Source organism: Dryobates pubescens, chromosome 8 (genome assembly GCF_014839835.1).
Source record: "Dryobates pubescens isolate bDryPub1 chromosome 8, bDryPub1.pri, whole genome shotgun sequence".
NCBI classification, from domain to species: Eukaryota; Metazoa; Chordata; class Aves; order Piciformes; family Picidae; genus Dryobates; species Dryobates pubescens.
Genome location: NC_071619.1, coordinates 11,083,411 through 11,096,741, shown reverse-complemented (window position 1 = coordinate 11,096,741; position 13,331 = coordinate 11,083,411). Strand labels below are relative to the sequence as shown.

Here is a 13,331-nt window from a genome sequence, read left to right as displayed (position 1 = left end):
CAAAGAAAAAAAAAGTGGTTCTTTTCTATGCTGAAGAAAAGTCATCCCAGTCTAACCTTCTGCTTGGAGAAATCCAGTTATCATGGGTGCTTAGGTAGGCTCCATCACTACTGCTGGTGCCTTATGATGCATATTCTTGTAACTCTCCAATAAGCTGTGGATGTGGTCATTCATGTGTTCTACAGATGAAGAACTGAAGGCAAGGGAAATGATTATCCAGTGCAGACATGTGAGTGGGTGGCCATATTTGAAACACCAAACTTGAGGCTTACTCTTTGCAAGGACTTGGAACTCAAACCCAGAGCGCTGCAGAACCCAGCTCTTCTGCTGAAGGATTCAACATTTAATTCATTCTCAAGTCTGTTGGATCCAGAAACAAATCATTTCACTTCTTGCTCCCAGGGACAGCAGGGCACTGTACTCTTGATTTTGCTTAATGTACTTCTAGTGGAGCTGTCTGCTTGCAACATCCAGTAGCAGCTGCTGTATTTTTTTGAGGACACAGCTGCACCAATGGTGGCTTTTTCTTTTGGATTAGTTTGTTACATAATAGAATACATAAATAAGCATTGTAATAGAGACCAAGATCCCTTTGAGGTATTGTTTCTTCGTGATTGCTGGGGCTATTATAGTCTTTACAGCAGTCAGCAGGAAAAATGAAAGACCTGTGTGCAATTCTTCATGCTAGAAGAGCCTGGTTTGAACCCGTCTTGCTGCTGGGAAGTGTGCTTTAATTGGCATCGTGTAGACTGCTCAGTGATGGGGTTGGTTTTGGCCTCTGGAGGAAAAGCAGAGTGTGAGCTCACCGTCTGCAAGATCTGGCATGCCACGAAGACAGGCAGCTCTTGGTGTTTCCCTCTTAGTGTTTCAATGAGAAGCCTACCTGGTTGCTTCTGTTTGTGGAGCCATAAGCAGGGACATTTATGAGGGTGCTGATGAGCTTTACAAGGTCCAGAAGCCCAGGGCTGTCAGGGTGGCAGAGGAGAGGAAGCAAATGATAAAATCCATCCATACAAATCGCAAACAAGTATTTCTGGATGCATTAACTTGTTCTGCCTCTCACTGTCAGCTGTCCACTCAAATATGCCCCTCCAACAGAAGAGAGTAAACAGACAAGCTGGACAAGCCCCTGTCCCACCCCAGCACATGGAAAGTGGCTGGAGTAATGGAGAAGGGAAATAAACGGAGCAAAAGCTGGTTTGTGCTCATGGTTTATTCTTAGGGTAAACAAACCCATTTCCAAACATTGTGTGTTTTGTCCCTTTCCTTCAAAGGAGGTAAGGGGAGAAGAAAGAACTGAAGTGGAGGTGGTTGAATGAAACAGGTAGTATCAAGGAGGAAGGCAAGGGAAGTAAAGGAAGTAAGAGCTACAGTGCTTTGTTTCAGCAAGTTACCTTGCATCTTCTGACCTGCGCGCGGGGGTGGCATGTGTGTCAGTGAGTTCACACTGGAGGGCCGAGGAGAAGAAATGCAAATGAAATGTCTTTCATCTCAAGTTAATGCAATTTCATTTAACTTGCATCTGATCATTCCTGCAGATTAGTTGATGGTGAGGCTGGGAGCCAAGCCTTCCCACAAATGCAAGGCAAATGTGTAAAGAAGCTGAAAAGGGATCCTGGGATGCCTGGCCCAATAAGCAGTGTTCAGCCTCTTCATGCGAGGGAGTACTACCCTCCAGCTCTTTCTTGCAAGGGGATGTGTTTGTAAAAACTTTCTGAATAGGTTGTCTGTCCTTTGCTGCAGTTGTGTGTCCTGGTGTACAAGATTTGTACTACTCACTGCAAGAATAGCTAAAAAGCTGCGTTACTAACTTGAAGTATCTGTCAGTACTTTTGAACTTCGTATTCTGAGTCCATCTGAATAGGAGAGGATCTGAATGTTTAACAGCAAGAAAAAGTAACTTTCCAATCCTTGAGATCAAAGAGAATGCTAAAGTATGCCTTTTGTGCCCTCCATGCCCTGCCCCCTCCCCCCCCCAAAAAAAACCAACTAACTCAGAAGGCAATTGAAAAATAACTCTCATTTAATAATATATTTCAAATCTCCTTGTGCGTAAGCCCCTCTGAGATCTGTGGATTTGAGTCACTTTAAGGCTTTTTGGTAAGTGGCACAGTGTAGGAGGAAGTTGAACCTGTGAAGAAATGGCACAAGCAGGAAACCCAAACTTCATTGTTCTGCCAACTCTTGAAACAATGTTGGGTACATGGAGCTGACCCTCAGGAGAAAAGGGACTGCAGTGCCAGAATAGCAGCCTTGTCTCTATAGTCAACACAACATCATGGTGAGAGCAGTAATTTTACACCTTTCTGGCTTTGCTTTCCCAGACTGTGGCCAGGTATATAAAAGAGACCACCTGCTGCAGGAACTGCTTAAGGTAGTGGGAAGAGTGTAAGAACATTCAGTGGTAAAAGGGTAGGGAGAGGCCTGTTCCCTGCATTCCATACTTGTCACTTCAGGGTTGTAGTCCCATTGCAGCAGAGGGATGCACATAATGTGGTTTTTTTGGCTGACAACTTTGTTTTCCCCTTTCCCTCCAAGAAAGAATCTCCATTAATAGAGCTAACTGACTACAATCATAGTATATAATATATATATATATATATATATATATGCACATATATATACACATATATGTAAAACTAATTCTGGTTGAAGTTTTGTTGCAACTTGCAACCCAAACAAGCAAAACTCTCATCCAGTGGTTGGATGAGAAGTGCAGTGAGCTGCAAGCAATCATGTAGCTCACTGTGGATACTGCTTCCCTTCCTCCTCCATTGAACTACCTCACCCAAAAGCTCTTCAGCTGATGGTACCATCACCATCTTCTGGTTTTATAAACTCATGGTTGTGACCATTTGAGCTCATTAGAAATTGCCATGCACTTCAGTAAGAAAAAAGGGAATTTGGTGTCCTACCCAAATCCCAACTTAGTAATTACAGGGTGTCCTGAATACCAGGAGAATTGATGATTCTTCCTGACTTAGTCTCTCAGTTATTTAGTGGGATGATGTATTACTGACCTATTCTTCCCAGGTGCTATTGTATCTGCTTTGCCACAGGAATTTACCCACTACTTCCCTCTATTCCCTGTGCTGTGAGTTCTATAAAGTGCTCTGAGACCTGCCTGCATAACAGGTGCCACACAACTGCATAAGAAGATACCACTGTCAGTAAAACAAGCAGGTGTGTGTGATGACTGGGGCTAACACTACCACTGAGGAGACAGGTGGGACTGCAGGAGTCATGGTTAGAAATGTCATGCCTACCTCTTGCTCTCCAAGGTGTCTGCTGGTGCATTAGATGGCAGGATGCACTGGCAGCCTGGAGGTAAGGTGTGCATTTGCTCTTTATTATCACAGAAAACATCCAGTTGGAAGAGACCTCAAAGATCATCCAGCCCAACCTTCGACCCAGCACTGAAGGGTCTACACTAAACCATAGGATCATAGGATGATTTATTTCCCTTGTATATTTGGGAGCAGCAATGAGATAGTTGTCTCTGAGGGAGAGGTTTCCCAGGTGTTCAGTGTGTTGCTTATCAGTCTCTGCCTTGAGGCTGTTGATCTCTGTTTACCCACTGAGAGAAATAATCCTGCTGGGAGGAATATTCCCAGTGAATCCCTCAACTGTGCACCAATACTGGTAGGCTACCAGGTGGTCTGGGGAGCAGCATCCAGTACCCATCTGTCTTAGGAAGCCAAAAAGAGCATTTCGTGAGCTTCTGGGCTTGGCCCATTCCCTTCCACTCCCTTGGCCCACTTGTGGAGCCGGCTGTAGAGGGGGAAGCCCTTGTTCTCCCGGTAGATGTAGACACCTGTAATGGCATTCCACTGGGGGCTTGGCTGGACACCCTCCACTGGGAACTCCTGCACCAGCTCCTTCTCCTCCTTGTTCAGGGCCACAAAGCCAAAGAACTGCTTCACATTCTTGGCTGCCAGGATTCTGGAGTGAACCTCAGCTGTGCGTCGGAAGAGCTGGTCCTCGCTGGAGCGGTACTGGGCCCAGTAAGCCTCTTGGCGGTAGCTCAGCGGAGAGCAGCAGTGCTTCAGACACTTGGTGAGGAAAACCAGGACTGCCACGATGCCGATGAGCAGCCAGCCAAAAAGCTGAGAGAGAAGAGAGAGGCTGTGTTAGGACACGGCAAGGTGTTCTTACACACTCTGTGTGGCTTTCTCCCCAGCCTGCCTACCTGGGACTCGTATCTCAGCCTGCGCGTCACCTCCTCCCTGAACTTGGTGAGGTTTGCTGGCACGTCTTTACAGGGGAACCTGGCCAACACTTCGGCCCCAGACTCGGCTGGGAACTTGTCCAGGGAGGACGGCTTAACAAACTCGCTGAGGGCGCAGATGTAAGCTTCCCCACGCAGCAGCGAGATGACCGACCAGGTGACGGGTGCCACAGCTGCCCGGCCCATGATGGAACCAAAGAGGAGGAAGGTGGCAGCAGCAGAGAAGTTCTTGACGCCACGCTTGTGGCACTCGGCCACCAGGTTCCAGGTGTGGTTGTTCCAGATGACGCCAATGAGGAAGAGGGCCAGGGCTGGGACGCCAATAGCAGCCAGCCCATAGATGTAGTTGCGAGCAGGGGAGCAGGGGCAGTGGAAGGCAACGACTGAGAAGAGCTCCTCACTCCCCACTGTGCCCAGGGCCACCAAACCGTTGAAGATCATTACATCTTTGCTCTTGAAGAACAAGGAGAGGAAGCGGAAGTTCTCGGCGATGAGCGCAGCCATCTTGTCCTAGGGGCAACAGCAGGTAGTGTACTGCAGTCGGGGTCTGTGTTGGTCCACTTCCAGCCACTGAGGGTCACACCAATGGAGTATGAAATGGCCTTGGGCTGGCTGATATGCAAGTGACTACTCCAGGGGCAGGACACCTTCGCGCTGCTGTCCCAGCCTCTGGAGCTCGTTGCTGATACCAGGGATACCTCAAAAGGAGCCGAAGAGGGATTCAGCCTAAGTAGTGTGTGAGATTTCAGTCATTTGTTTCCGACTATGCTCTCCAAAAATGTCTCTACAGCCAAGATTGCCAACAGGACAGCTGCTTCTGCCCCTGGCATTTGCACCTTTATTGTCTTCCCTTCTCTTTGGTTTTAGTCACCTCCTGCAGTGGTGATTATGTCAGCGTCACTGCCGCTCGATCTCCCAAGCCTACAACGAAGGAGGACGCTGTGTTACTGGGAGAACTGGACCACAGTACTGGCACTAGGATGTGTTCTCAGGCCTGTCACTGACTCACACTAGCCCAGGTGGCACGTGCATGCTGCTGCCACACCGCCTTGAGGTGCTGTGTGTGGATTTTACCTCCCTCTTTAGACCTGATGAGTTAATACTTAGTAGTAGGTAAAGGTATGCCAAGGAGGCAGAAAGAGGTGCTGTGTGGCTCAGCAGGCTTGGGGGCAGAGAGATGTGACATAGGAGGAAGGGGCAGGAGCAGCCTCCATTGACAGGGATGAGGGGGACTGTTGCTACTAGCAAGAGAAGCTACTTCCTGGGAAAGCAGAGTTTATCTTGATGACCCTGGATACAAACACCAAATGTTGATAGAGCTGGGCCAGCAATTAAGTAGTTTTTGCTGGGATTAGGTGTGGCAGGATGAACTCCTTCTCTCCCACGGCTGACTGACATAACTGTACTCCCTGTCTTGGGCCGCAGTCCTGGTTCAGCCTTTAACTACTGGCCTGAACCTGAGCCTTTTAACTACTGATTTGCATGCTTCAGTGCCCTTTCCCTAGCCCCTACTCCCAGTACAGTACTAGTTACATTGGGATGCCTACCCCAAAAATAGGACTGGGCTGTGTGGACTTCAGGAACTCAAAGGAAAGCATGTATCCTGAATTTTTTGAAGGACAGGGAAATAACTGGGGAGTGTATCCATGCATGTGGTCCCATTCTCCCATGCCACTTGCAAGCTGCATTTAGTTATCATAGTAGTATCAGTCAGGGTTGGAAGGGACCACAAGGATCATCTAGTTCCAACCCCCCTGCCATGGGCAGGGAAACCCCACACTACATCAGGCTGGCCAGAGCCTCATCCAGCCTGGTCTTAAACACCTCCAGGGATGGGGCGTTAATTTGTAGTTGGCTTCCTATCAGCCCCACATCCCCACAGGGTTTCATCTCAGGAAGCCCAGAGCATCTTGTTTGCCCTGGGAACCCTCACCCATGTGGCAAAACCCACTGGCCTCAGGGAAACTGCTGTCACTGGGGTTTGATGGAGACAGGAAGGACCTCAGCAAGCAGCTAACCATCTCTCAAAGCCTGCACAATTCTCCCATGCCACTTGCAAGCTGCATTTAGTTAATTTGTAGTTGGCTTCCTATCTGCCCTACATGCCCACAAGGTTTCATCTCAGGAAGCCTGAAGCATCTTGCTGGCTCTGAGAACCCTCACCCATGTGACAAAACCCACTGGCCTCAGGGAAACTGCTGTCACTGGGGTTTGATGGAGACAGGAAGGACCTCAGCAAGCAGCTAACCGTCTCTTGCAGCCTGCACAATGCCGGAAGCATTGCTGAGCATCCGGGACTCCCAGGGAGCCCTGACCCACAGCAAGACTGCCCCAAAATCTGCCCTAATGCTGGCATTTCATAGCCAGTTTGCACAGAGCAGGGCTTCTAGGGCTAGCCCCAGCTGCAGGGAAAAGGCTGTGGGGACATTACACAGGGGAGACAAAGGCACCTTAATCTTTGTGGTCTCTTATACAAGGCTTGCTCATGTCCCATGCTGTAAATTACTGCTGTGCAAGGTTAATCTGCTGCCTTGCCCAATCCTGTTTTAGCTCCCTCTTCCATGGCGCAATGGAGGGGAGCTGGGATAGAAATTTGGCCTCAGTTCCTTGTTGTTTCTAACCCATGCAAATCCCGTTAAACTCACGCTGTGATATCACTGCATTCAAACATAAGCAGCCTGTAATGTCTTCCTGGATCTTCCCAGATTTCCATATGCAAAACTCCCTCCATGAAGGGATGGGGAGCCAGGCCTCCATCTCTGGCTGCCACGCTTTGTGGTGCACCGTGTTTGCAACCATATGCTAGACTGGCAAACTTGATCTAGTGCGTGGAGCTCAAACCCCTGTTATTAGTTACCAGTAAACAGCCTTGATAAACAAGGCCCTGCAACCTTCCTGACTGCCCAGCAGCTGGCAAAGCAAAAGTAAGAAGAGCTGGCAAAGGGGAGTATGCCACCTTCGAGGGGTTACCCTTTCTCTCCTTGGAGGTTATGGTGCCTGTCTGGGACAGAGGAAGGTGGGCAGGAGGGGAAGGGAAAAGTTTTTTGCAGCAGATAATTTTTCACTAGCCCCTGTTGAAGTCTTTCTGTGAAGCATACAGGAAAGCAAGAAAAAATGAAATCACTTACTGGGAAAGTTGTTGAAACCAGTTCTGGACTCTCCTCTGCTCCTCGTGTAGTTCCCACTCAGGCTCTGGCTGCGCTGGGCTGTGCAGAAGTGGGGATGCAGCTGAGGCCAGCTTGATGGGCGAAGTGAAAGCCGATGCAAACAGCCTCTAGAGTTTGGCGGCTTCCTTTTTCAGTCTGCTATGTGCTGCTGTCGGCTTTTGGGAGGAGGGAGGAGGTTGTTCTCAGGCCCTGTGCTTTTGGGTGGGGCAAAGAGCAGGCGTTTGGCTTCTGCTGGGTGCAAGGCTGAGGCTGTGCCTTTAAAAAAAAAAAAAAGAAAAAAGAGGAAAGACTGTGAATGAGTCACTGGAAAAAACACATCGGCCTTCTTCAGACCCTTGATGCAGCTGTGCAAGGGCCGACTGGGACAGTCGGGGGTTTGCCGAGTGCTTGGGGGTGGCTGGAGTGCTAAGGGGAAAGGCTGGAGCCCCTCTGCCTGTGGGACGGACACAGTCCCGTGGTCTCCAGGGGATGTAGTCATGCAGGTGGGACCCAGATCAATTGCTCAGGAGACCAGAGCCACCCTTGGCAGTGTGGCGAAACCCTTGGTCCCACGTAAAGGGGCAGGAATGATTGCTTTTGTGCATGGGAGCCGGCTGAGCAGGGAAGACACCAGCCTGGCTGAATTTTCAGCAGCAGGAACCAGCCATCGTGAATTCTGCAGTGCACTCGGGTTTCACTGCCCGCCGCCCGAGATGGAGCAGCGGGGCTGCCGTGAGGGGTGCTGAGGGCTGGCCGTGCGTGTGGGGCTGGGCACAGCCCATGATCTGGCAAGCGCGGTGCATTCCTGTCCAACTCTGCTTTTCCGCTCGCTGCTTCCTCTGCAGAACGACAGCTGCGAGGCAGACGAGGAGATCTGACTTTCTCCTTGCATCGCTCTCCTCTGCTATCTATCCCTTGATTAGTCCCCACCCAGCCTGTTGCAGAAGCCAGAGGCCCCCGTCCTCCTTTCCCAGCCTCCTTGTCGCCATGTCCGTGAGGTTAAACTCAGCCCTCCCCAGAGGATGTCTTCAGCACAGGCAAATCTTCAGCAACACCCACGTTCCCCTCTGCCCGGAGCAAAGCTAGGCTCAGCCCAGAGTTGGCAGTTCAGTCGGGATTTTTGGACCCGGTGCTCCTTACTCCCAGATGTGGGCTCCGTAGATGGGTTTTTGCAGCTCCCAAGTATCTGGGTGCAGCGCACCCCTTGGCACTCCCACACCTCTGTGCCTGCCTGGGGCTGGCTCCCCTCCCTCCTGGACTGGCTGGGATTCCCTGGGGCTCCCTCTGTGCCTGGGGCACTCCTGCTAACCAGCCTTTGCACCGGGACTGCAGCCCAGCTGAAATTCCCGAGGCCATGTCCAGTTGCATAGCAAAGCATCTTCTCCCTAGGGCCATGAACTGTGTCCCCAAAGAGACAGGAGCCTGCCTGCATTCTGAGGACTCTCTGCAGCTACTGAAACTGCTGAGTGGAGGCAGAGCTCTGCTCCTAAAAATCTCAAAAGTCCAAAAGCTTCTCTTTGCAGATGTATCCTATTTTATTTTAATTTTTTTTTAGCACCTTAATATCTCCGCTGTGGGGAACCTGCTAGCCCTGCGTGCTGCTCACCGTTGTGGGGACTCCAACCGCACCTTTCTCAGTGAGCCATTAACAGCACTGAACTGCCAATAATAGGAGTGGAAACCGCCTGTGTCTTTTAATCTCCTTTGCTTTGTAAATCAGGTTTTGTACCTATTAATTTCTGGGCAGATGCCTTAATTAAAGTTTAGGGTGTGAAGATAATGATAAATCTGTGTCACGCTCCTTTGTCCTGGGAGTCAGCCACATTCAGCCTGCCCTTGACTACGGGCTTGCTAAGGCACTCTCAACAGCAGCTTGGAGAATTTCCTCGTCCTTTTGGTCCTTTGTTCTCTCCCCACAGCCTCTGTGCAGTTACACACTGGTAATTAAGGTTTATGCAAACGGCAATCACCTCAGTTACCAGTCAGCCATAATGAGTTTGTTTGAACAAGAACGCAGCAGCAGAAATTTCAAGGGGATGAGCGTTTCAAAAGGGAGTAAAACTTGTCCCTGGAAAAGGGATTTTCCTTCTGCATGCTGATAATAAAATCAGGGCCACCAGGGAACACTCTTCCAGGCTGCGATTTCCATAGTCACTTCAGGGGCCTGCATCTTGTCATCCTCTGTTTCTATGGAAATGGGCAGCACTTGGTATTGCTTAGGCTCAACTGCACCTCCCCAGCTTCTCTGAGGGCCAGGGCTGCCTTAGCACTGGCCATTGAGCACCCACAGAACACTGACTTATGTGGCTTCAGAGCCCTGGGCTTGGCTCAGGGGCCTCTCAGTCCTTTTTGTTGCATTCAAATAAAGAAACACCAACAGCTTTTGTAAATAGCTTTTATAAGCCTTTGTGCCTGAGAGCAAAGCTTGAAGCCTGAATTATTTATTTGACTCTTTAAACCAACACACAGATGGGTTCTTAACGTGTGTCAGGGAGGAATCTAGGTAAAACTGCAAGAACAAACTGTCCTGCAGCAAATTTGTGGCCTGTGACGTGAACCATGCTGTTCCCCTCATGTGTAATGCAATATGGGATGTCCCTTCATTAGATTGTTGCTTGGGTGAGATGTACTTTAAAGGTTTTCTAGGTCTGGAAGCTATATGTGTCTGTGAGGATGTAGTGTGTGAAGGGGTAATGGGGAGACCTTTTGGGTTTCACATGAGAAAGGGGCACCCCCAACTTGTTTCCAACCAGGAGATTTTTAATACTGCTTAAACCCACTTTCTACCCAGTGCTGAGCAGGTGGTAAAAGAAAGGAAATTTTGCACATCTGGTAGTGTCTGCCTTGGCAACAATACAAATCTGGTGCTTGGTTTTGTGGGACACATGGCACATCTGTCCAGCTCCCACCTTGTGCCCTTCAGCATCTCTGGGGCTTGTCCATCATGACCTTGGGTAGCTGTGCAACTCATCACAAAACTTGTTGCTTGAATTACCAGTGCTATAGGATTGCACTGGCAGCAGTGAACCATTTGGGTTTCTGTCCCCCTGCAGCCCTCACGGCACTGGGCCTCACCTCTGTCAGGCTCAGACACCCACCTGGCCACCCTCTCTGCCAGCCCCTCTCCCAGAAGAGCAGCTCTGCTTCTTCACAGCCCTGTGGCCCCTCACACCCGGCTGTAGTAGGCAGCCATCTCCCTTCGGGGCACAGGGGAGTGTGCAGGGGAGTTCTCTTGCTGTGCCCAGCCATTGCTGCTGGGGAGTGCAGGCTGGTGGAGGTGCAGTGGGGGCTTGCATCTGTGCCAGCTCTTGAGGACTGAGTTCATGGTGCTCTGGTCAGTGATGCCCAAGAGCTTCTCGGCAGCTTCCCCAGCATCTGCAGGCGTTTTCCTGGGTGGGTGGCAGCGAGCAGCCGCCAGGTCTGTGCTCATGCCCTCGAAGAACTGCTGGATGCAGACCCTGGCAAAGCTCCTGGCATGCTCCGCGCATGTTTCATCGAACAGCTTGCGCTCAATGTCGATGTAGTGGGACCAGTACCTGCTCTTCAGGAAGACGGCTTGAGTGAAGCAGGGCCGGAGCGATCTAACCAAGAAAGCCAGTGTGGTCATCAGCAGCACAAAGCACCAGCCCAGAGCCTGGAGGGATGAGGAGGGAACTGGACTCATCACAGGCAGGCATAGAATGCACTTGGTGTGCCTAGCACTTCCCACCAGCTGACAGGAGCACCCCAGGCTATGAATACACTTTGGGCTGTTTGATATTTGGGTGCATTTACACTGCAAAGCTGGACAAGGAGAGCCTGAAATCTTCTTCAGTGCACCCACATAGGCAGCACCTCTCTGCTTCTCACTGGGTATGGCATCAACAGGCAGTGACCATAAATAACACCTGAGTCCTGCACCCAGCCCTTTCTTGGTGCTGCCTACCCTATGACCATGCCTCACCTGAGTCTAACATAGTCTGTGTTCTCTGACTTGCAGCTAATGTTGTTCCAGATACTCCCTGGGTTAATGCAGCTGTCTAACCTTTTTCCTGGGCTGTTGGATTTAGTAACATCTATCATGGGTGAGCAGAGTTGACAGGCTCCCCTGTTAATGGGGTCTGACAGGAAAAGTGAGATGAGAGTAAAGCCAGGACTGGCTCAGCTCAGGCTGCCACCAGTGTGTAGGCAGAGCTTGTGAGGGTGAACCACGCTGTAAATGCAGCTCCCTAAAAGAGCACCTGGGAGGTGGGTATCTACATGGCACCTCTTGGATTACAGCTCCCAGTGCTTCCCAGCTGCTAGTAATTGGGGTCTACCCAGGAAAATTTGCTTTGTGTCTTTGGAAAAGTCCGTGGGGCTCCATTTTTATTAAACTGGTTGTAATAATTCCTGCTTTCAAACAGAAGTACACGAGTGACTAGAGTGAGCTGGGCCATCCTGTCTCCAACATGGCCAGAAGCAGAGGACTTGGAAATAATTAAGCACAGGAGAAGCCATTACTGGCAATTCTTCATTTGTGGTTCTCTGGGATGGTTAATATACACACTGACTGTTTCCATGCAAGTGGCAGAGGCAAGTGGCATAGAAGGTTATCAGCCTGCCACTTGTATATTTTATAATAAGCAGCAAGAGCAGCCACAGGCAACTGGTGGGTTATGGGGGGCGACAGCTCACCAGCCACCAGGTGGCATTGATGTCAGCCCCTTCTGAATTTGCTTTAACTAAGTCTCTGCATACAGCTGCCTGGCAGCCCCAGGCTGCCCAGAAAAGGGAACCTAATTATCAGGATGACCTAAAGCTTCAGTCTTCTCACCACACTGGAGGCATAATTCCCTGGAGCTGAGTCTGAACACCTGGCAGCCCTGAAAAATTGCCAGTCTCTCCTCCTGCATCTTGATTTTAATGAAGAGATTCCCTCAAGAAAAGACCTAAGGCTAGCAACACCTAACCAGAGACCACCACTGAGGGCATGGCCACGGTGTCTCTTACCTGCGAGATGCAGCGCAGGTACCTGACAGCCACTTCATTGGCAATGAGCTCCTGTCCATCGTAGATCTCCTTGCAAGGGATGCGGGCGAGGACTCGCTTCATCTCCCCTTGGGAGAAGCCAGGGTGGCTGGTGTTGCCCAGGGTCTCAACAGGCACCGAGGTGCAGAAGGCACAAGTGATACACTTACCATCCAGCAGTGTCACCGAGACCCAGACCACTGGAGCGATCATGGCTCGCTGTGCCATGGAGCAGAACATGTAGCGCAGGACGGCAGGGTCTTTCCCTCTGTGGCCCTGAGGCCGTCTCCACTCCTCTGCCAGCATGGAGACATTGTTGTTCAGCACAAAGCCCAGCAGGAACAAGATCAAAGGGGGCACCAGGAGGATGCCCAGCCCATAGGCCAGGTTGTAGTGTGGCAGGCAGGGGCAGTTGAAATCAAAGGCTGAGTACATCTGGGCACTGGCGAGGGCCATGATTCCACATATGCCATTCATGAAGGACTCTTGGTTGGACTGGAGGAACTGAAAGATCATCCGAAACTTGTCCATCTTCCTTTGAAGTGATTCCTTCCCCCACCAGGGTCCAAGCTGTGGCTTCAGTTTACTTCATTCTTTCAGCCCCCCCTCTTCAATGATGGGCATCCACAAGTCTCTCTGCAGTTGTTTCAAACATGCACTCTTTCAGCCTCAGTATTTAAAGCAGGAAATTAAACCCCCCTTTTGTTTTTCCTGCTGATTTTGCTGCTTACAAAAGTTCAGAGTTTGCTTCCTCCTGCTCATCTTTGGGTCTGTGGAACCTGGATTGTTTCTGATTTGCTAAACCTGGTTTTGTTCTCCACTTCCCCATTTCTGTGGTCTCCCATCCACCAGTCCTCTTGGATGCAGGGTGCAGGAGTTACCATGAATGTGCTGCCCCCAGAGCAATCTATGCTCTGGGCAGAGAGAACCTCTGTGAACCTGTTTGCAAATGCAGGAGCTGGGTGCTC

The 13,331-nt window shown here is 50.3% G+C and overlaps 2 protein-coding genes across 2 annotated transcripts; both read right to left on the bottom strand.

Annotated features, from left to right (window-relative positions):
* Window positions 1-3,421: 3,421 nt before the first annotated feature.
* On the bottom strand, window positions 3,422-4,757 carry CALHM2 (calcium homeostasis modulator family member 2). The gene is made up of 2 exons (XM_009908135.2): window positions 4,190-4,757; window positions 3,422-4,106 (listed from the first exon to the last, which is right to left on the bottom strand). The coding sequence occupies exons 1-2, from the start codon at window positions 4,730-4,732 to the stop codon at window positions 3,690-3,692; spliced, it is 960 nt and encodes a 319-aa protein (XP_009906437.2). The 5' UTR covers window positions 4,733-4,757; the 3' UTR covers window positions 3,422-3,689.
* Window positions 4,758-10,540: 5,783 nt separating this feature from the next.
* Window positions 10,541-12,894, bottom strand: CALHM1 (calcium homeostasis modulator 1). Its single transcript, XM_009908211.2, has 2 exons — window positions 12,346-12,894; window positions 10,541-11,008 (listed from the first exon to the last, which is right to left on the bottom strand). The coding sequence occupies exons 1-2, from the start codon at window positions 12,892-12,894 to the stop codon at window positions 10,541-10,543; spliced, it is 1,017 nt and encodes a 338-aa protein (XP_009906513.2).
* Window positions 12,895-13,331: the final 437 nt, after the last annotated feature.

What these genes read in the sequence shown, in the direction of transcription:
- CALHM1 (XM_009908211.2), bottom strand. Translation starts at nt 12,894, where the DNA reads ATGGACAAGTTTCGGATGATCTTTCAGTTCCTCCAGTCCAACCAAGAG. An exon ending in ACCTGCGCTGCATCTCGCAG is followed by an intron (nt 11,009 to 12,345) that starts GTAAGAGACACC and finishes TCATCCCTCCAG; the next exon opens with GCTCTGGGCTGGTGCTTTGT.
- CALHM2 (XM_009908135.2), bottom strand. Translation starts at nt 4,732, where the DNA reads ATGGCTGCGCTCATCGCCGAGAACTTCCGCTTCCTCTCCTTGTTCTTC. An exon ending in GGCTGAGATACGAGTCCCAG is followed by an intron (nt 4,107 to 4,189) that starts GTAGGCAGGCTG and finishes CTTCTCTCTCAG; the next exon opens with CTTTTTGGCTGGCTGCTCAT.